At 38.0% G+C, this 24,516-nt stretch overlaps 1 protein-coding gene across 3 annotated transcripts in view; it reads right to left on the bottom strand.

Annotated features, from left to right (window-relative positions):
- Window positions 1-24,516, bottom strand: part of Diaph3 (diaphanous related formin 3) — a 440,087-nt gene that overhangs the window by 390,621 nt on the left and 24,950 nt on the right. Inside the window, exon 1 of one of the 3 annotated variants that reach the window (XR_016537097.1) lies at window positions 1,141-1,306. Coding sequence is in view for 1 of the 3 variants with exons in the window: in XM_090342066.1 (XP_090198192.1) it covers window positions 1,141-1,317 (177 nt within the window). In the remaining 2 variants the exon portion in view is untranslated. Of the gene's footprint in view, window positions 1-1,140; window positions 1,318-24,516 lie in introns of those variants that run through there. The other 2 variants (XM_090342066.1, XM_090342064.1) reach the window with 2 other exon arrangements.

Below are 24,516 nucleotides of genomic sequence, written 5' to 3'. Positions count from 1 at the left end.
ATAGAGCTCCCCTATGACCCAGCAATTCCACTACTTGGCATTTACCCAACTGTCCAGAAACAAGGACATACTAAATCCACTAGCACAATGATGTTCATTTTCTATTTACCATAGCAAAGATATGGAACCAACCCAGATGTCCCTCCGTTGATGAGTGGCTCAGAAAGAATGACATCGCCCCATTTGTAAGGAAATGGAAAGACTTAGAAAAAAATCATATTAAGTGAAGTAACCCAGACTCAAAGGAACACAGGCTCAATGGTTTCCCTCATTTGTCATAATCAGTAGAAACCTTGGGTTCTCCTAGCAGAGATTTGCAGTAGAGCAAAACCTAGATACATAAGGTCATACAGTATGACGCTAAATGAAAGGACCTCTAGGATATTAAAACAAAAGCCATATAATGAGTGATTGTTGTCCTTAATGTACTATGTTATCTCTCATCTCATTTGCTATCCCTTGGTTATCTCATATTGTTACAGTATTTCACTCTGTTAACTGATATATTGGATAAATGTGTATTTAGTTATTTGAAATTGGATAGGGAAGGGGGGAAAACAAGATGGGGGTGGGGGTAGGGGGAAGGGAAATGGGGATCAAGACATGAGAAAGGGTATCAATGTATGTGAAGTAATGCACCTTCTATCTGGTGAATATAATGTAACCCTTCTATTAATTACAATAAAAAATATATGAAAAAGAAATCTATAGCTGAAGTGCTATCCAAAATGAAGTATAGTGTAATTGTATGTACCAGAAGGAGTAACATAAATTATGCTAACAGAACTCATCATGTTAATGATCATTATGTTAAAAGAACATGAGTTACATTCCATCAACATTACTCTTAGCGTAAGCTAAGACTTCCTCAAACTAGAGAGCAAAATTCACTGGGCCTGATGGCTGTCCTGTAATCCTACCCACTCAGGATGCTGAAAAATAAGGATCTGGGCTAGAAATCAGTCATAGGCAGAAAAGCCTTTGACACACTTATCTCCAAATAACTAGCAAAAAGCTGAAATTAGAATGTGGTTCAAGTGGTACAGTGACAGGCTTGAGAGAAAAAGCCAAGAAAGACTAAGGCCCTAAGTTTAAGCCTTAGCACCTGCATTAAAATAAAAATAAACTCCAAATTCTTACCATCATCTTTTCAAAGAGTTTTAAGACTTCACTCTCTGACAGGGGCTTTGGAATGTTTTCTGTCATCTCTGAAGACACCAATGAGTACTCAGTGCTTGCAAACACAGACTTTACATTGGGAAGAGGAGGTTTTTCTTTCTTGCTTCCTGGCATCCTTATGCTGGCAAATTTGTCAAGCTACAAAGAAAGGTAAAAGATCACATGTTAGTATTTCTTCTCCCAAAATTTATCTCATCATCAACACTGAAGAGGAAAGTTGCGGGGGGGGGGGGTAATATGAGAAATCATATTATCTCTGTAAGTCTATCAAAAGGCATTCCCTTGAAGTTAGTAACGAAAAAAAATTTTTAAGTGAAAAGTGTTCAGTAACTGCACTATAAAGGCAAAAGAGATACCACAAAACCTCCAAAGATTTCTAATTTTAAAGACATAAAATTGTAGATTTTAGGTTCTAATGACAGGTGGTCTTCACTATAGAGATTAGCAAACTAAGTTATTTTACAAAAGTCAGCAAACATGTGAAGTAATGTACCTTCTCTCTGGTGAATATAATGTAACCCTTCTATTAATTACAATAAAAAATATATGGAAAAAAAGTCAGAAAACTCATACTTAAGGTCTTGCCCTAGCTTACCTCTTGGCCCTTTCACAAATGTCCTAATGCATATGATATCCTAGTCGAAGTAAGAGAGGGGTATAATGAATGGCATTTAATAATTTTAAGATGTGAATTTTACTTGTCCCATCACAGCTTTTTAGCCTGATAATACATTCTCTGTCCAGGTTAGTCTGTATTTGAATTTCTTGAACATACAGAGAGCTTGTTATTAGAAAATTAGAAAATAAATCTAGTTTTTTTGTTTCTGACAACAAAATCATCAAATAGCTCCTTTGTTTTATTTGTTGGCTTATTGGAGATTTATTCCAATTTCTGCTAGACTCATAAAGAACTAAGACCCCAGGAAGTAAAGCAAAATGTCTTATGTAAACATGAGGTCAAGAAGTGGAGCTGTGGCTCAAAGTGGTAGATGCTAACCTTAGCAAAAAAGCACAGGGACAGCACTGATAAAAATATTAAATAAGATGAAAAATGAGGCCTGGAGCATGGCCTAGCAGTAGAGTTCTTGCCTACCATGCATGAAGCCTTGGGTTCAATTCTTCAGTACCACATGCACAGAAAAAGCTGGAAGTGGTGCTGTGGCTAAAGGGAGAGAGGGTTAGCCTGGAGAAAGTTAAAGTACAGTGCCCAGTTCAAGCCCCAGGACAGGCAAAAATAAAAATAAATAAATAAAATGAAAATGAAAAGCCTGGCAAAGTGGCTCATGCCTGTAATCCTTGCTACTGAGGAGGCTGAGATCTGAGGATCAAGGTTGAAAGCCAGCCTTGGCACAAAAGGACCTGAAACTCTTATCTCCAATTAACCTCTAGAAAATGGGAAGTGGCGCTGTGGTTGGAGGGGTAGGGCGTTTGCCTAGAATTGAAGAGCTCAGGGACAAGGCCAATGCCCAGGGGTAGGGTGGTAGCCCTGAGCTGAAGAGCTCAGGGACAGCTCCCAGGCCCACAGTTCAAGCCCCATGACCCACAAGAAATGAAAATGAAAACAAAATAAACATGAGGTCAAACAATTTGTTAACATTTTAAAACCTGTAGGTATTAGCTTAGAAAGCTAATTCATTAAAAATTGTTCGATTTTTCAAGCTCTATTCCTCACAAAGAATCAGACTCTTTTTCAAGACTCATATAATTTTCAACAACCAAAAGGACCAAAACTCTTAAGTATTAGGTATCAAGACAGAATATAATTTTAAATCAATGATTCTGTGAACTGTTCAACATTTCCTTATGTAGTACATTATTGTTTTTACCATAAAATGTACAGGATATAGACCTGAACTACTCATCATAGTTAATTAAGTTGAAAGATATGGAAAAGCTCCCAAGCTGCACTAGAAAAATTTCAAGTGCACAAGAGTTAAACATGGACAATGGCTACTATTATTAGTCAAAGCATATCCATATTTCTATTAGCAGAAAAAATCTTGTATTAGAGATAATCTGATTCCTAACTTCTCACTTAAAAGGACAATAAGTCATAGTATTGATTGTTCAATTCACACAAAAAAGTTCGTATCTGGGAGGAAGAGAACAGGGAATCACAATTTGACATCAGCTCAGGAAGAAGGAAGTTCATGAGACACCATCTCAACAAATGGCTGGAAGTGGTACACACCCATAATGCAGCTAAAGGGAAGCAAAAGGCTGAGGACAGTGATGTTCATCTGTCATCACCAAGGACACAGGAAAGTACACACAGAAAGATGAAAGCTCAAGCCAGCCTACACATAAAAATGAGACCCTACTTTAACAAGAACCAATACAAAAAGGGGCTAGAGCAACAGCTAAAGTAGTAAGTACTAGTATAGCAAGTGTGAAGCCAATACCATAAAAAAACAGGATATGCTCAACTAATAAGATATAGACATGAAAATAATGTTTGTCATGAAAAATAGACCCCCACATTTACTATAATAACAATGTCTAGGAAAAATACTAAGTACCACAATAATGTTTGGTCCAACTGGCATCATCTAAACCTTGTTTCAATACAACTACTGCTTTCTTCTCAAGATATAAAACAGAATTTTTTTTTTTTTTTTGCGCCAGTCCTGGGCTTGAGCTCAGGGCCTGAGCACTGTCCTTGGACTTTCTCAAGGCTAGAGCTCCACCACTTGAGCCTCAGCACCACTTCCAGATTTTTTCTATGTATGTGGTGTCGAGGAATCGAACCCGGGTCTTCGTGCATGCTAGGCAGGCACTCTACCACTAGGCCAAACTCCCGGCCCCCAAAACAGAAAAATTTTTATATTATATGTGTTTCAATTCGTCACAAAGCTTAGGCCACCAGGTGTTGGCAGCTACTACTCTGGAGGCTGATATCTAAAGATCACAGTTCAAATCCAGCCTAGGCAGCAAAGTCCATGAGACTCATCTTCAATTAAGCACCAGAAAACCAGATGTGGTACTGTGACTTGAAGTGTTATAGGACTTGCCCTAAACCAAAGATCTCAGGGATGGTAGTACCCAAGCCCAGAGTGAAAGCCCCACAATCAACCTACCAACCAACAAACAAGTAGTAAGTAAACAAACCTAAGGCCACAAAAAAAAAAAAAGAATATTGAGAAGTAACACGTCCTTTTTCTTCTCCACTGTTGGCCAGTGATTAATAAAATAAAAGTAAAGGGGGCTGGGAGTTTGGCCTAATGGTAGAGTGCTTTGCATAGCATACACGAAGACCCGGGTTCGATTCCTTGGTACCACATACATAGAAAAAAAGCTGGAAGTGGTGCTGTGGCTCATGTGGTAGAGCTCTACCCTTGACAAAGTCCAAGGACAGTGCTCAGGCCCTGAGCTCAAGTCCAGGACTGACAAAAAATAAATAAATAAATAAGTAAATGTAAAGGAAGACAGACAAATTTTTAATAGTCAGACAACCCAATTGTTTGTCAAATTATTACCAATAATTTGACAGTGCCATGGGTGCTCTCAGGAAAGATTAGAATTCCGAATCTTTAATATAAAGTCTCCGCCATATATCATCTGTTCCCACCTAATACCTCTCTCTCAGGTCTTTGTCATTTGCAGCTGAGAATGTGCCAATCGCTGGAGTACAACAGGAAGGCTAAGCAAGAATTCTCTTAAGTCATGTGAGGGCCCCAGCAGCTGCAAACAAGGCAAAAGACCTGAGATAACCAACCATGATGTATTTCATGCCTTCAGAGAGGACTAGACAGGTGCTTTCTGGATGTCTGCTTTCTGGGGTGGGACAGCTATTCAGAAAGAATGTTCCATGTAAAAAGAGGAAGAAATGTGGAGTTGGAAACAAAAAGAAAACTCTAAATCCTGAAATGCACATCAGAACTTAAAAGAAAAAATATCACAGAGACTGAAGAGAGGGTAGTTCAGTTGTCAAGTCATAAATAGTCAGATGCTCAGTAATATCCAAATCCCAAACCCTCAAAACATATGAGGACACAGATGAGCTGCAGCAAAAACTAGCTTAGCTCAACTGGAGATCAAAATGACTTGTCCGAGCCCCAACTCTAGCAGCACACCAGAGAAGTATTATATACTTTTGTTTTTTACTGTGCTTCAGGCAAATATCAAGGCAAACAAAGAGTGGTGATAAAACCCACAGTCCTAAAGAAAGCATAAACCCAGAGATAGTTCACATGCTTGAATTAGCAGACAGGCAGTCTATGCTGCTAAAATATATAATGAAAAGAGTGGTTGTAAACCAGGAGTGAGAGATTGGGGGATTTGTTTCAGGAGTAAAATCATCACAGAAATTACTTTATACACAGAGGGGATAAAAATAGGGAGGGAAAAGGAAGATCCATGATAATACAAAATATAACACAAAATAATTGGGGTCTAGAAGCATAAAAGAAGGCAAGAATGGTATACAGAAAATACTTATATAATCTATGTGTATGTATGTAGATGGCTAGATGGATGCATACATGCATATATACACGTATAAATACATATATCTAGATACATAAACTTACAGATCCAAGCACTTCAGTAAAACATAGAGAATGCAAGAAAAACAGAAGAAAACTCCACCGTTAACTACTTTATAGACTGAAAACTATAAAGAACAAAATAAAGAAGTACAGATAAATTATATACCATGGCAGCTAACTTCTCACCAGAAACAAAGGCAACTATGCTGAAAGACATAGAACAGAAACTCCAAAGTCTATAGGACATTTTCTATATAAAGTGAATAAACCTGGGCCGGGAGTTTGACCTAGTGGTTAAAGTGCTTGCCTAGCATGCATGAAGACCCAGGTTCGATTCCTCAGTACCACATACATAGAAAAAAGCCAGAACTGGTGCTGAGGCTCAAAGTGGTAGAGCTCTAGCCTTGGGAAAGTCCAAGGACAGTGCTCAGGCCCTGAGCTCAAGCCCAGGATTGGCAAAAAAAAAAAAAAAGTGAATAAACCTTTCCTAAGTAGAGACCAAATAATTAATTACTTAGAAATATACTAAAGCTGAGAGAATCTGCCTCCAGCAGAAATCTACTAACCAATTATTAAAGAAGTTTTTCAAGCTAAAGAAAACTGATACTGACTGCTACACTGATTCTCTGATCCATGAAAAGGAATGAAGAGCATGGAGAATGTATTCGATGCTGGTGATATAAGATAAGTAAGTTGCATAGGATTTACAATCAAGTGGAGAAAGGCATGTGAACAGGTAATTATATAACCAAATAGAAATGTAGAAAGAGGTATGTACTGTAATATATAATGCCAAAACAAGTGGTATCAAATTACCAAATGTTGGCATTCTCTACTTCAAAATAACCGACAACTGTCGAATTACCTTTACATAATACATGTCCAGAGGTAACTACTACTGCAAAGATTTCTACTATAATAATGTTTATTTGTTTCAAAATACTAGGAGATACCAGGTGACACACTTTCTGTAAAATAAGATCAATTCTTTCTTTTTTTTTTTTTCTCATCAGTCATGGTGCTTGAATTCTGGGCCTGGGCACTGTATCTGAGCTCTTCAACTCAAGGCTACCGCCCTACCCCTTGAGCCACAGTACCACTTCCAGTTTTCTAGTAGTTAATTGGAGATCAGAGTCTCATGGACTTTAGTGCCCAGGCTGGCTTTGAATCATGATCCTCAGATCTCAACCTCCTGAGTAGGGAAGATGACAGGCATGAGCCACTGCACTGGCTTTTTTGTGTGTGTGTGTGGTGGGAGGGGCAGTAATGGGGCTTGATCTTAGGGCTTGGGCACTGTCCTTGGGTTTTCTCAAGGCTAGCACTCTACCGTCTTAGCCACAGCATCACTTCTGACTTTTTCTGTGTATGTGGTACTGAGGAATTGAACCTGGGTCCTCATGCATGCTTTGCAAGCACTCTTAACCACCAACTGCTGACCCCAAGATCAATTCTCAAGTTGAAACTACTGTGACTCTTCCTCACATGCAACAAGTGTAACTTTATTAGTATACCAAACTCATGACAAAGTGAAATTAAGCAAAACACCAGTAATATAGCATCAATATTAAAAATGTAAACATGTCAATGAGAACCGTAGGCTAAAGCACTTGTGAGGTAAATGCAAAACCTAATGCTCTATGAATCAGAACATTTCATAAAATGCTAGTTTTCACAAAAACCTGGTATCTTTTAAAATAAGCTTCTCTATGGGGCCAGGAGTGTGGCCTAGCAGTAGAGTTCAATTAGAATGCATGAAGCCCTCAGTTTGACTCCCCAGTACAACATATACAGAAAAAGCCAGAAGTGCCACTGTAGCTTAAGTGCCACAGTGCTAGTCTTGAGCAAAAGGGGTCCAAGGACAGAGCTCAGGCCTGAGGTTCAAGCCTCAGGGCTGGCAAAAAAAATAAAATAAAAAATAAAAAATAAGTCTCTAAAAGTTATTTAAAAAATAACAAGGATGGCTCCTGAGTGTGGGAATGTACTACTAGGTTGTATACATTTAATTCTTACAATGAAGAAACTGAATAAAGGATATGATCCAAACCACTCTTTTACATTACAACGTCATAATCGTTGGCTTATATAGTAGCATAAACAAAAAAAACTATTATTTGAGCAGTACAAGTAGACTTATATCTGTAGATAATATAATAAATAAAAATTAAAACGTAGAATTAGAATATCTCTCTTTTGTGTGCTTAGCACCTAAATTCTGAGAGAAACTTTGATTTTTAACCAAAAGGTAGAGCAAATTTGTATCTCACCACTCACTATATAGTTGGCCAAAGACAGGGAAACTTAGCATAACTTTCTTCTAGCTTCTAAATCCACACAGATACAAAAGTAAGTGAGCATGCAAAATTCTTTCAATGAATTCCCTGATTCGAAGATAAAAGACAAAATAAAGGAACCTAGGAGGAAGATACAATTCCCCTTCCTCTACCCAAACAGTAACTTCAATCTGTTGAATACTTCAAACCTAAAGTAAAAACAGACCCAGAAACATGGTGCTCTTCAGGTAAATTCCAGAACACTGAGGCACTATTACAAAGTCTGCTTGTAAAGCAAACTCACATTTTTGAAGTTTTACTTCTATGATTCCACTCAATAATGAAAAAAATGCATTTCCTAATTCATTTCTCACATGCAATTTTCTTTTAAAGCAAGGCAAATTGAAGCACCCAAACTTTAAAAATGCCTCTGAACAGAAAAACAGAAATCCTCACCCTTTTGACTACAGGTGATAAATTGGCTGGTGGTAGTTTGTATGTTTTACAATTCATGTTACTGTCATATAAAAATTTCTTAATTTCAAATGTAATTCTTTTAAAGTCAAGCTAAATATATAATTCAAACTAGATGAATAATAGGTTAATAAACACTTAAGACTGGGAGAATTGTGCTCTAATGATATTTGGAGGTGATACAACCACATTAATTAAGAAGACTTTGACTGTGTCTGGGGTACACTAAATTTTATAAATTAATATCACTTATCTTCAGGGGAAGTTAAATGAGCACCCTACTGAGTATTATCTCATACTGAGTAATCATACTGATAATCAGCAATGACAGCTTAAATAAAATTAATTAAACAAAAACAAGCTCTAAAAAAACTATCTGGATTTTTAGCTACTGTATAACATGCAATAATGAAGATGCAATGTTTAGGGTTTTCATTAATAAAGCATTGTAAATACCAACAGAGCACTGGGGTTTTGGTATAAAAGGAAAGATAGCATAATTGTTAGTCATCTTATAATTTCACTAGCCAGTGAAAAGTCAGATATGGTCATAAACATACTTCCTTAAAACTAAGAAAGGAGATTTTGTACAATCCAGAAGAATTATTAAGCAAATAGAAGTTCCTTCTAATTATACAACCAATTCTAACCTAACAAATATGAAATATAGAAAAAACTAAGCAAAAATTTTGCTTAAAATTATCTATCAAACAATTCCTACTGTAATTTGAAGGGCACTAATCTAACAAAGCAGTTTGGCTTTATTACAAAGCAAGGAACTTGCTGATTAAAACCATGGCTTCCGAGTCTGACTTCTGCATTCTACCCAGCCAACTACTTGCTATTGTTACTATAATCCATGTCATCTACTTAAACCTGTGGTGACAGTGCTAAAAGCCCCAGAAAAGTATCAGCAGGAAATAAAACTGTTCCCTCTTCTAAACCATAGGAGAATTCTTCATGTAAAGTGGCACCTATACCCTCTCCCCACAGTGTCACAACACACTGACTTTCTCCTCCTATGACATTTCAAATGACATAAAATTCCATAATCAGCTGAGAGCTGGTGGCTCATAACTGTAATCCTAGCTAGCTATTTAAGAGACTGAGATCTGAGGTTCACAGTTCAAAGCTGGCACAGGCAGGAAAGTCCATGAAACTCTTATCTCCACTAAACTGCAGACAAAAAAGCCAGATTGGCTCTGTGGCTCACATGGTAGAGAGCTAGCCTTGAACACAAAACTGGCTTAAGCATAGGGTCCAGGCCCTGAGTTCAAACCTAGGACCGGGCTGTGGGGGGTGGAAAGGGGATAGCAAGAACCCAATAATTCATTTCATTCATTCTGTAATTGTTGACTCTTGCCTACTACAATTAAGAGATACAGCATAGGGACAGGAGTAGTGGCTCATGCCTGTAATCGTAGCTATTCAGAAGGCAGAGATCTAAGGATCTCAGTTCAAAGCTAGCCCAGGCACTAAAAACATTGAGACTCTTGTCTCCAGTTAATCACTAGAAAACAGGAAGTGGAACTGTGGTTCAGGGGTAAGGCAGTAGCCTTGGGCTGAAGAGCTTAGAAACAGCGGCCAAGCCTGAGTTCAACCCCCACAATGTACTGCATAGGAAGGAACAAGAGTATGTTTGCTAAAATCAGTACCACCTTGTACAGCAGGAGGGATCTATCCCAGAAATGGGAAACTCCTCCATCAGACAGCAGAAATTGACTGTGTTTTAAATCGCTAATTTTCAAGAAAAACTGTTACATAGCAATAGATGGTTACTATGGAAGTTATTGAATGTTTTTAAATATCTAACTTAAAAACATACACAATAACAAGGAAAGCATTGAAGTAAAATAGGATTATCACATATTAAAGTAAATCTGAATATAGTAATAGGATGTTGTTCACTGTTGCATTAAATAATAAGGGATAACTGCAAATCTAATTTCAGCACAATACTGAATATAAATCAGTTTTGAAATATCTCTAGTGATTCTAATATGCTTCATTATAGTTGGTGATAAAGTTACAAGGCAGACACTGTTGTGGCAGTCTTTTTGTTGTTGTTGATACTACTTACACTGATGGCTTTACTTTTCTATATTCAGAATTTTAAAAATAGTAAATTTCACTTAACGGCTAATGAGAATACAGGTTTCATCTTTTTGTCAAGGACACCATGACCATGAGTCTGCCACGGTTCCTGTGGGTGGTGCAGAAACCCAGGCTAACAACCCAGTAGGTGGAAACAGAATGGGAACAGAAGCGGTGCCAGAAAAGCAGTAACTCAAGTTCTAAGGCCTTGGGGTAATCTGTAGGAGGGATGGAAAACCCATACTTGAGACCAACAAGGAAGAAACAACAGGCTACATACTACGACTATTTATGCTTCAAAAAACCCTGGAAGCTTTTGAAGGAAAAAGCTACCTGGAAAATAAAGCCAACAAAGAATGTCCAGATTTCAACTGCATCAAGAAGGAATGAAAATGTTGGAACATAACAGACTTTGAGTCCCAAAGGGCAAAGTAGGAGGGTCTAGTAAGCCTAGAGGAGTTAAAACAACATCAGATTTGGTGACTGAAAGCGGAAAAGGAGTTTTTATTACTTACATGAAAAGCGACTTGTTACGTGATTTGTTAGACGAAAGGTGATCTGAATTGTGAAAAACATATGGAGTATACATAATTTATATTATTTGTCCCTACTGCTTTCACTCTAGTATAGGCCACCTGGATTATTACTAGTGCCTTCTAATCAGCTGCCAAGTCTTTGTTAACCTTTTAGTCATATCCATTTATTCACACCACTCTATAAAGACATCATTTTTACATTACTGAAAATGCAAACCTACCTATGTCCTTCACTCCAGTTTAAACCCTACCTAAATCTCCCCATTACTCAGCAGCTGATATCCAACCATTTTACAGTGATTCTAGTGTCCCTATACCGAACCAAATTTCCTTACCAGAAAACACTTCACAACCTACATGCTTCCATCATGAAACCCAGGTGTAAGGAAAACTTAGAATCTACGACATATGCATATACTGTTCCTTGTATCTAGAAGTTTGTACCCCAATCTCTATCTGGAAGAAAAGAAACCCAGGGTCTCATTTAACTTTTTTTTTCTCAAGCTGGCCTCCTCCTATCTCCAAGAATTTAAGTATTTCTAATAATACATGCTTGAAAAAAATATAAATTTGATATTTAAATAAATAGTACGGTAACATATAAATGCATCAACATTACCGATACACAACTAGCATCTGAAGACAACTGTTTCCCAACTGCCAACCTGACATGCTTCCACTAGGAATCCATTCCATTGGTGTACTGGTATTTACAGGGTTTAAAAAAAAAAAAGAGGGGCCAGGAGTTTGACCTAGTGGTAGAGTGCTTGCCTAGCATGCACAAAGACCCGGGTTCGATTCCTCAGTATCACATACATAGAAAAAAAAGGCGGAAGTGGTGCTGAGGCTCAAGTGGTAGAGCTCCAGCCTTGAGAGAGTCCAAGGACAGTGCTCAGGCCCTGAGCTCAAGGGCTGGAAAAAAAAAAGGGGGGGCTGGGAGTTTGGCCTAGTGGTAGAGTGCTAGCATGTACAAAGAACCAGGTTCAATTCCTTGGTACCACATACACAGAAAAAAAAGCTGGAAGTGGTGCTGTGGCTCAAGTTATAGAGTGCTAGCCCAAAGAGAGTGCTCATGCCTTGAGTTCAAGCCCGAGGACTGGAAGAAAAAAAAAAGAAAGAAAGAAACAAAAAGAAAAGATAAAACACAACGAGCCAGCTTAAATTCCAACTAGATGTTCAAAACTCAACTGAGATGTCATCTTCTCTACATAGCCATCCCTAAGACCAAGTTGACCCCACTCCTTCTACTAAATCCTATATAGTTTTATAGCTCCTGCCACACACACTGCAACTACTATTGTACACCTACTCATTTCCCCAATGTTCCCTGGCAGAAACAATCTTATAAACTTTATGTATCTATAACAGTATAGGCACTCAGTAGCTACTTAATGAATGGATAATCAAACAGATCTGCACACGTTACTGCACATTAGTATATCCCACTCTGCAAGCTCTTGATGTTATTCCCACATCGCTACTGATTTGAGGAGGTACTCTCTAAACTATCCCATAAATATTTAAAGATTCTGAGATGGTACTTAAGTGCTACTACTGAAACTCTAAGTACAGGAAGTCCCAATTAACTCATATTAATGGGCTCTGAAAGGCCCACCTGACTTAGTAAATACTTTAAATCTTACATAACATGTTGTGCTGTATAGTACTACATACACTGAGTTGCCTCAGTTCCTGCTGCTATGTTTACATTACACAGAATATATTTCCAAGACAACTTTATAGAAAAACTCTGAAAAATCATACCTTTTGCTTTAACATTTGTTCTCAATTTACCAAGGAAAATTGTAGCAAGTTAAATGCAAAATAAAATTATATTACATCCTCCTGGGCCAATAAAATAATATTTTTAATTTATGCAGAACTAAAATACCTACTTTATTACAATAAAAGAACTTTTTAAGAACTAGATATGTATCGATCTCATGCATAATATGTAGGAAAGAAAACAAAAGCAAACTTAGTTGGCTTAAAGATGCCTCAAATACATTTGCTTACAGCCAGTCATTCAAAAAGAAAGGGGAGGAGGGTCGGGGGGGGGGGCGTTGAGAGTTTTGCCTAATGGTAGATGTTTGCCTAGCATGCACGAAGACCCTGGTTCGATTCCTAAGTACCACATACATAGAAAAAAAAAGTCAGAAGTGGTGCTGAGGCTCAAGTGGCAGAGCTCTAGCCTTGAGAAAATCCAGGAACTGTACTGTGCTCAGGCCCTGAGCTCAAGCCCAGGATTGGCCAAAAAAGAAAAAAATCCATATGCTTATGTCCTCTGTGCCACCAAGAGTATTCTCACGTGGTACTTCTGAAAAGAACAATACTGTTGTCTCTGTATTACCTTCCAAGCTGCTGAAACTATCCCTCAAACTCTGCTGTACCCCATCATAACTGGTTGTTGAAAATTTGACCAACAAAATCGTTTTTTAAATAATTTTTTAACATGTACTTGTTTAAACTAGTCGTTCATATAATCTTGCCTGACTCATAATGGTAGGGACATGTTCAGATAATCAAAACCACTGTTCCTTTCATATATGTGATGTCTATTTACACACACATCCCCTAAGACCAGCACATGTTGGTAGCTACAAGAAGAAATCTACAGCCAGGAGTTTGGCCTACTGATAGAGTGCTTGCCTAGCATGCACAAAGACCCAGTTTCGATTCCTCAGTATCACATACATAGAAACTGGTGCTGAGGCTCAAGTGGTAGAGCTCTGGCCTTGAGAAAGTCCATGAAGAGTGCTCAGGCCCTGAGCTCAAGCCCAGGACAGGCAAAAAAAAAAAAAAAAAAAAAAAAAGAAAGGAATCCTGTTATATCACATTCATTGGGAGAAGGATGTGAAAACCAGCCTATCTCAAAGAAGTGACACTGGTAGTTAGTACACAGAGTGAATCAGAAGGCCCACAGAACTATCAGGAGTCAAGCACTGCTCAAAGAACTCCATGATGGCTCCAAGCTATATTTCTCTGGGGAGCTTGAAAGGGCACCAAGAACACCTGACCCTGTATCTAGGAGTGTCTCAACAGCTGCTAGATTTAAGAGGTCATCTATGTTCATTACCATGTAAGGAAATCACATATCCTTTACCTGTTGATATTTTTTCTACATCCCTGTTCCTCTGAGATAGAACTTTTCCAGTCTAGCTTATTTGAAACATTCAAAAGAGTTCATTTCAAATCATGGAAAGCATCTTATATTTTGCCTTCACAATTACCAGTCTTCTCAAGATAAAAGTTAATGGCTAAGATGCAATGTTATTTTAAGTAAAGAAGTCCAGCATAGATGCCTTTAAAAGAAAAGCAAAAAAGTGATACACATTTCTAGCTTTCACATGTGGCACTTTCAGTGAAGGCTTAGTATTTCAGTGACATTGAAATATTCACTGCATCTAGGTTGCCAACGTTTTCTGGCTAGTCCTATGACTTTCACCCACTACTTAAGCTCTCTTGCCTCAGTGTCCCATTGAAGATTAGAATAACAGTACTTACAAAGATGATTAAGTAGAGATTAAATATATTTATGTAGCTAACATCTGGAATATAATTTAGTATATAACTAAAATTATACTTTACCTAATATACTTTTAATCGGTTGGCATAATGCCCTGGTTATATTGCTATGGTTTTTACTTCACCTTAAACATAACTTCAGGTGCAGGAAAGCCAGGCTTGCCTCCACAGCACCAGCTCACAGTCAAATATGTTCCAAAGGAGGACCTCTAAGTCCTCAAAGTTGATTTTACATTCCCTAAACAATCTTCCTATCCTCTGAAAGGTTCCTGCATATTGTGTGAGGAAAGTAAATCAAGGGAGAGGTAGGCCCTATCACAGAAGACTTATAGCTATGATGGAAGCCTGGGCTCAACCTATAAATAACAGGTGCAGCAAAGCAGTTTATATATTTTTTAATGCAGAAACTAGGGCTTGAAATCAGTGCCTGAGTGCTGTCCAGTCCATCTTTTTAGTAGTTAACTGGGGATAAAAGTCACACAGACTCTCTTGGCTAGGCTGATTTTAAACAGTTATTCTCAGATGTCAGACTCCTGAATAGTTAGGATTAAAGGCCAGCCAGCTAGAAAACCAGTCTTAAATATGTAAGACATAGTTTTCCCTATTTGAACCAACTCAACTTCTGTAACCCTTGAAGAAATCTAATTGGTGGGTCAACTTTCAGTTTCTGGTAATGTCTCCACACCAAAGCTTCAGTGACCTATCCTAACTTCCTCATTCTTTGCTCCAAACAAATATCTTACTTCCTCATTCTTTTGTAGCCTTTCTCTTCCATTCCATTCTCAAACAAGTTTTGACTAGATAAATTATCAGGCATTCCCCAAAGTATACAGTTCTCAATTCCAATACTGCCAGCTTTTCTAACACCAAGCAAGATGATCAGATATACACCTAAGATAAGTCACTCCTAGCTGTGCAGGATGAGACAAGGGAGTTCCCTGGGAGCAACAGGAAGCTGCTAAAGAATTCCTATGATGGAATAATAAAAGACCTCTTACAGCAAAAACAATTCTTAGCAGAAAGTACAGCACAGGAGGAATTTCAATACCAAACTTTAGACTCAATTACAGAGTTATAATAATCAAAACAGCTTGGTACTGGCACAAGAACAGGCCTGAAGACCAATGGAATAAACTGAGGACTCAGATATTGACCCACAGATCTGTGGTCACCTAATCTTTAATAAGGGTGCAAAAAAAAATAGAATGGAAGAAAGATAGCCTCTTCAACAAGTGGTACTGGCAGAAGTGGCTAAGCACCTGCAGAAAACTAAAGTTGGATCCTTCATTGTCACCTTGCACCACGATCCAAATGGATCAAAGACTTTGAGGTAAAAGCAGATACACTGAATACTTTACAAGAAAGAATAGGAGATAGACCAGGTCTCCTTGGCACAGGACGAAACTTTCTTAATAAGGACACAGAAACACAACAAATCAGAGAAAGTCTGGATAAGTGGGACTGCATAAAACTGCAGAGCTTCTATATAGCAAAAGACATAGCTAGCAAACTAACTAGAAAACCTACACAGTGGGAGAAGATTTTCACTAACCATACAACAGACAAAGGCCTCAGATCTAAAATATATCAATAGCTCAAAAAATTGAATCACACCTAGACTAATCTACAAAGAAACAACCATCCCATTAAAAGATGGGCCAAAGACATAGAGAGAGTCTTTTCTGAAGAAGAAATAAGAATGATCTGTGGATACATGAAGAAATGCACCACATCTCTGGCCATAAAAGAAATGTAAATCAAGACAACTTACTCCAGTTAGAATGGCCAGGATCAAAAAATCTAATAACAACAGATGCTGGAGGGGATGTGGCCAGGAGGGATCACTACTACAGTTGATGGGAGTGCAAACTCGTTCAACCACTATGGATAGCAGCATGGCAGTTCCTCAAAAGACTAAATAAACATAGAACTCCCCTATGACCCAGCAATTCCAATACTTGAGATTTACCCAATCATCCAGAAACAAGAATATACTAAAGCCACAAGCACAATGATGTTCATTGCAGCAATATTTACCATAGCAAAGATATGGAACCAATCCACGTGCCCCTTAGTTGATGAGTGGATCAATAAGATGTGGTATTTATACACAATGGAATTCTATGCTGCTGTCAGAACCAATGACATCACCGCATTTGTAAGGAAATGGAAAGACTTGGAAAAAATCATATTAAGGGAAGTAAGCCAGACTCAAAGGAACACCAGCTCAATGGCTTCCCTCATTTGTCATAACCAGTAGAAACCTTGGGCTCTCCTAGCAGAAATTTACAATAGAACAAAACCTAGCTACATAAGGCCACATAGGATGACACTAAATGAAAGGACCTCCAGGATATAGAAATAAAAGCCATATAGGGAGTGATTGTTGTCCTTAATGTTATCTCTCATCTCTTTTGCTGTCCCTTGGTTATCTCATATTGGTACAGTATTTTACCTTGTTGTCTGATATACCGTATATATGTTTATTTGGTTATTTGAAATAGGAAAGGGAAGGGGGGAAAACAAGATGAGAGGCGGGGGTGGGGGAGTGAAATGGGGACCAGGACATGAGTAAGGGTATCAATGTTTGTGAAGTAATGCACCTATCTGGTGAATACAATGTAGCCCTTCTGATAATTACAATAAAAAAACATGAATCTTTACTGAAATAGAAGATATAATCCAAAGGTTCATATGGAACAAGAAAAGATCTAGAATAGCCAAAACAATTCTAGGCAAAAAAAAAATGCTCGTGGTATTATAATACCAGACTTCAAACTCTACTATACAGCCATAATAACAAAAACAGCATGGTATTGGCACAAAATAGACCAGAAGATCAATGGAACAGAATAGAGGATCCAGAAATAGAACCATATACCTATAGTCAACTTGTATTTGACAAAGGAGCCAAAGATATACAGTGGAACAAACTCAGTCTATTCAATTACTGGTTCTGGCAAAACTGGGCAGCCACATGCAGAAAACTAAAAATTTACCCTTTCACCATGCACAAGCACTAACTCAAAGTGGATCAAAGACCTTAATGTCAGACCAGAAACCGTGAAACTGCTACATGATACTGGAACTCATAGGCACAGGCAAAAGATTCCTGAACAGAATCCCAGGGTCACAACAGATTGGATAGAGACTTGATAAATGGGAATACCTAAAAATAAAAAGTTTCTGCACAGATAAATGCATAGTCACAAAAGTAGAGAGACAGCCAACCAACTGGGAAAAGATATTTACCAATAATACATCAGACAAATGCTTAATATCCAATATCTACAGGGAACTCAAGAAACTAATCCCCCCAAACCCAACAAACCATTCACTAAATGGGCAAGGGAACTAAAGAGAGACTTATCAGAAGAAGACATTAAAATGGCAGAAAAGCATATGAGAAAATGTTCATCATCCATGATCATAAAGGAAATGCAAATAAAAACAACCCTAAGATACCTCCTTACCCCAACAAGAATGGCCAAGATTTTGAATTCAGACAATGACAGATGCTGGCGGGGTTGTGGAGAAAAGGGAACCCTACTGCACTGCTTGTGGGATTGTAAACTAGTTCAGCCATTCTGGAAAGCAGTGTGGAGGTTTCTTAAAGAACTGAAAATTGACCTTTCTATTATCCCGCCATACTACTTCTGGGCATCTACCCTGACCATCATAACCCAAGATATGATAAGGACACCTGCTCAGCTATGTTTATCTCTGCACTATTCACAATAGCCAGGTGATGTAAACAATCCAGATGCCCTACTGCAGATGAATGGATACAGAAAATGTGGTATATCTATACAATGGAATTCTACATAGCCAACAGACAAGATAAAATAATGGCATTCGCAGGGAAGTGGATGAATCTAGAGCAAATCATGTTGAGTGAGACAAGTCAAGACCTAAGGAACAGAAGGTGCATAGTATCCTTAATATGTGGCTATTAGATCTAAACAGTACCAGAGCGAGGACTCAAAAGTTGCATACCCAATGCTATGAACATGGTATTGGAAATATAAACACAACTACATAGTCATAAAAACTTATGAGTCTATAGACATAATGTTTTATTACATAGATTATTATGTATCTATCACATACAAACCTTCAGCCTAATTTTGATTCTGTTCTAAAATCTAAGTGCCAGAGATTATATATAGAGATTCCCTTCTTGAATATCTGTTTGTTAAACCTGTCATTTGAAATATGATGTACAAATCAATGTTAATAAATTCTTTAATTAAAAAAAATACATGAGAAAAAAAATTTTAGAAAAAAAAAAAAAGAATTCCTATCAGTGAAAAAACATGGAGAGGACTAGTACTCTGATAGAAAGAATGTAAGAATCTTGAGCCTGGCACTGGTGGCCCCAGCTGGTGGCTCACACACGAATCCTACCTACTCTGGAGACTGAGATATGAGGATCTCAGTCCAAAATTAGCTCTGGAACCTAAGTCCATGAGCCTCTTATCTCAAATTAACCACCAGAAAACAGAAGAGGCACTGTGTCTCAAGTGATAGAGCACTAGCCTTGAACTGAAGAGCTCAGGGACAGTGCCCAGGCCCAGAGTTCAAGCCCCAGGACCAATCAAAAACAAAAACAAAACCAAGAGTCTTTAATTAATCAGAAGGAAACACTGAAAGAGTAATGTCAGCTTCTGAAAGAAAATAAGAGCAAAGAGCATTTGTAGAGGAAGAAAATGGGATACTGAGACAATGTGCAGGAAGATCAATATGGGAGGCAGGGACCTCTTATCCCAGAGCTATGTCTTTCCTCTTCTCTAGACATCCATGTCATGAGCCCCCAGAGTAAGACCTCGCTCTTCAATAAAAGGCCAATATAAGGATCAGAAGACAAGACGAAGAATGAACTCCATCCCGAAAGCATAATTTGTTGCCTAGCTCCCCAAAACTTAGGTGTAAAATATTCAAAAAAAAAAATAAAGAAAGCAAGCAAGGCTAGAGAGTGAAAGGTTTAGCTTCGTAGTGCAAATACGATATCCCCATGATAGGACCCAAGAGTCCAATGCATTAATATGTCTGAAGTAAAGATCATATGAAGACAGACAGGAGTAGGAATCAGCAGAGGAATCACCCAAATAATGCACAGAGGAAAAAATGTACGGGGTCAGAATGGAAGAGAAAAAACTGACAGTAGTGTAAGACGAGAAGAGGAGGAAAGAAAAAACCAAACACTGAAAAATAAAAAGGAAAAGGTTGAAGGAATATGAAACCCAGGAAAATCTGGTATCCCAGAAGCCAAGACATTTTTGTTCTTCAGAGACTAAGTAGACAACTACACTTAATTAAGTGGATAATCCAGTCTATTTCAAAGGACTAAAAAGTAATGATTACTACTAGGGAATGTTTTTTAGATTATTTAATAATGCTAAACAAGTTACAACAATCTAAATATACACAATCAGCCCTCCACAGAGGACTGCAGAGTGAAACAACCGTGGTTCAAAAACGGTTACACTGACAGAATACTCAGATATTTGGAGAAAGAATAGGGCTTACAATCGATTGACAGTTCCTAGGAATCCAAATACTGTAGTAGTCATCCTTCATTTCTAGATATGACTGTTCTGTGACACTGAATTCTAATACTAATTCAATACATCACCCTGATGAATTTTAACACTAATGCTATCAATGATACCATTTAATTCATAGTATATGGTTACAGCAAACTCTATTCTTGCCTTTTCTCTAGTTGTGCCCCACATAGCTATTCACATTAAGAAATTCTAAATTAAAAGTGTACATAGAATGTCTACAGGGTGGGGGTGGAAAGCTTTAATTAGAAAACATACTGCCAACACATATCAAAGTATCAGTGGCAAATGCTTATCTGGGCTCCAACATACCAGAAATAGTTTAAAAGAGCCTTCAAATAACCAGCTACCTCTTCCCTTCCCACAGCTCTGCCTTGATCTACAACACACATTCCCTGCATGGCCCAGCTGCAAATGCAGCACACCACCCTCTGGCATACAGACATCAGGAAACATCTGTGAATAGGGACAGAACTAAGAACAGCAGTTCAACAGACTTCAGTTTGTCTGAAACCCTAAAAGCCCTATGAGGACAGAGAAAAGATATAATTAGTCTGTTTTCAAAATAAGTGATCAATCAAACAATTGATTTGTCAAGGTCACAGAGTTCAGCAGTACTGAAGTTCTGTCTTGCAACAAGAGTCTTCTGATTTCAAATCCAATGCCCCTTTCACACCGCACCAGTCAACAATGAGTGAAAAAAAAAAAGAAAGAAAGAAAGAAAGAAAGAAAGAAAGAAAGAAAGAAAGAAAGAAAGAAAGAAATCAAATCTATCTCCTGTTCAAGATAGCCAGGCCTACTCTCACACCACTGTGACAATGGGTCCAGGTGCCTAAGTTAGACTTCCTGCCTGAACCACCCTCTCCTTCCTGTCCAGCCCTAGCCTACACAGGAGAAAAAGAACAGTGAGAAGATCAGCAAGGAATGCAAGAGACAAACTTGAGCACACCCTAAGACCAAACAAAGCAAGAATAAGGAAATGGTCACCATCCAGGCAGATGGCCACAAATTTGGGCAAAAGGTTCTCAACAACAAATAATTAAAATGCTTACTAAAGGTCAAATACAATAAGTATTAGAAGTGTTACCTACACATTGTCTTAGCCTTCAGTGAGATAGACAGTTAAGTGATACTATGGTGGTAAAAACAAGCATTAGGTAATAAAAGTTTGACACTGCCATGGCCAATTGTAAGAATAACATCAGAGGTAAGGAGTAGTTTTAGGAAGGAGAAAGACTTCACTGAGAAAAACTCTCCCATATTAACAAAAAAAGAACAACACAGTTCCTGTTGAAGCCATTCCATGGCTGTGTTTGTAGAAACTATGTAAAGATTATGCATTTACAGTGTGAAAGATAGCCACAGAATGAAAGGAAGGTAGTGTTTGAAGCAGAAAAGGCAATGTGCTCATGAAATATAAACAACTCTCACAAATACAGAGAATATTTTCCAACAACAAAAGGAATGAAGTACATGCAAAATTATGGATGAACCCTGAAAACATTATGCAAGAAGACAGTCACAAATGTTATTCCATTTTCATGCAACATCTGAAGAAGACACATTGATAGAGACCAGAAATAGACATGCCGTAACTCAGGGTGACCAGAGCTAGGTGAGAAAATGTGGAGGAAATATTTGTGGTTATGAAGCTTTCTTTGGAGAATAATGAAAATGTTCTAAAAGTGGTTGTAGAGAAAACCAATTCTTATGTATACACACAAATTCATAATTCAATCCACGTGAGTTGAGCAGTTTATGAATGTATCAAAACTCACTGTATTATGCCCATGCAATCGTTTACATGAATGTTATCTGACTATCTCAAGGAAGCTCAGTACCTCAATGTCCTCAACTGTAAAGAAGGCCAAACATTTATTTTTCAAAGTAATAAGTAATTATGCAACCCATATAAATGTTTCCTGTGGTCATTATTTTCTAAATACTAGCCCATCATTGATGCCTCCATCAAAGGAAGACTATACAGACAATAGGTATAGCCTGCACAACTGGCTCCATGCAGCAGACTAAACCTTCTGGGAGTGTACATATCCTCTCATGTTCCTACAATGATGAAGTCACCTAATAATGCACTCTAAGAACATACCCCAATAGAATTTTTCTCTATGTCATGACTATGTATTTTTGTTGTTGTTCTTTATTTAAAGACTGTTACTGTGCTTGTTGTTATACCTTCACTATTTTTTTCAAACTCTTTTTTTATTGTAATTAATAGAAGGGTTACATTATATTCACCAGATATAAGCTGCATTACTTCACAAACATTGATACCCTTTCTCATGTCTTGGTCCCCATTTCCCTCCGCCCCTTCCCCCTTCCCTATCCAATTTCAAATAACCAATTAAGCACATATAAAATATATCAGATAACAAGGTGAAATACTGTACCAATATGAGATAAAGGGAAAGTAAAAGAGATGAGAGATAATAGTACATTAAGACAACACTCATTATATGGCTTTTGTTTCTATATCCTGGAATTCCTTTCATTTAGCGTCATTCTATATGGCCAAAAGTATCTAGGTTTTGTTCTATTGTAAATCTCTGCTAGGAGAGCCCAAGGTTTCTACTGATATGACAAATGAGGGAAACCATTGAGCCTATGTTCCTTTGAGTCTGGCTTACTTCACTTAATATGATTTTTTCTAAGTCTTTCCATTTCCTTACAAATGGGGCAATGTCATTCTTTCTGACAGCAGCATAGAATTCCATTGTGTACAAATACTACATCTTGTTGATCCACTCATCAACATCTGCATTGGTTCCATATCTTTGCTATGGTAAATAGTGCTGCAATGAACATCACTGTGCTAGTGGATTTAGTATGTCCTTCTTTTTGGACGGTTGGGTAAATGCCAAGTAGTGGAATTTCTGGGTCATAGGGGAGCTCTATGTTTAGTCTTTTGAGGAACTGCCATGCTGCTATCCATAGTGGTTGAACGAGTTTGCAATGCCACCAACAGTGTAGTAGTGATCCCTCCTGGCCACATCCCCTCCAGCATCTGTTGTTATTAGTTTTCTTAATCCTGGCCATTCTAACTGGAGTGAGGTGGAATCTTAGAGTTGTTTTGATTTGCATTTCTTTTATGACCAGAGATGTTGAGCGTTTCTTCATGTGTCTATAGGCCATTTTTATTTATTCTTCAGAGAAGACTCTCTTTAAGTCTTTGGCCCATCTTTTAATGGGATGGTTGTTACTTTGGAGATTAGTTTTGGAGAGATTCAATTTTTTGAGCTGTTGATGTATTTTAGATATGAGGCCTTTGTCCATTGTATGGTTAGTGAAGATCTTCTCCCATTCTGTAGGCTTCCTAATTAATTTACTAGCTATGTCCTTTGCCTTACAGAAGCTCTGAAGTTTAATGCAGAACCACTTATCTAGCCTTTCTCTGATTGTTGTGTCACTTGGTCCTTATTAAGAAAGTTTCGACCTGTGCCAAGGAGGCCTAATGTATCTCCTATTCCTTCTTGTAAAGTTTTCAGTGTGTCGGGTTTTACCTTGAGGTCTTTGATCCATTTGGAGTTAATTCTGGTGTAGTGTGACAAAGAATGATCCAACTTTAGTTTTCTGCAGGTGATTAGCCAGTTCTGCCAGCACCATTAGGCTGTCTTTCTTCCATTCTATTTTTTTGGCTCCCTTATCAAAGATTAGGTGGCCATAGGTCTGTGGTTTAATATGTATACCTTCACTATTAATCATAAACTGCAATCAAAAATATAGTCTTCAGAAATATTTACCTGACTATGCAAGTATATGTACATGCAATTGTCTTCAATGATGCTAATAAAAATTACTTGTGAGAGGCCCTACTATTAATAACATGAAGAATACACAGCAATTTCATTTTTTAATGAAATTTCAAAAACATATGCAGGACATTTAGTCTGATTTACTGGGGTTCTTTGTTTTGTTTTGGCCACTCCTGGGCTTGAACTCAGGGCCTGAACACTGTCCTTGGGTTTTCTCAAGGCTAGAACACTACCACCTTAGCTGTTGCACCACTTCCAGCTTTTTCTATGTATGTGGTACCAAAGACTTGAATCTGGGTCTTCGTGTATGCTAGGCAAGCACTCACCCACTGGGCAAACTCCCGGCCCCCTGATTTACTTTAATTAGCAACTATATATTCCTGAAAAGACAATATATCTTTATTTTTTTAGCCTTTTTTTCCTCTAGTACTGAGAGGTGGGGTGGGGCTTGATCTCAGGGCCTGGGCACTGTCCCTGAGCTTCCTTCAGTCAAAGTTAGTACTCTACCACTTGAGTCACAGCACAATTCCAGCTTTTTCTGTTTATGTGGTACTGAGGAATCAAACCCAGGGCTTCATGCATGCCAGGCAAGCATGCTACCACTAAGCATTCTC

Source organism: Megascapheus bottae, chromosome 11 (assembly GCF_031878675.1).
Source record: "Megascapheus bottae isolate mThoBot1 chromosome 11, mThoBot2.hap1, whole genome shotgun sequence".
Classification (NCBI taxonomy): domain Eukaryota; kingdom Metazoa; phylum Chordata; class Mammalia; order Rodentia; family Geomyidae; genus Megascapheus; species Megascapheus bottae.
This window is presented reverse-complemented; position numbering and strand designations above follow the sequence as displayed.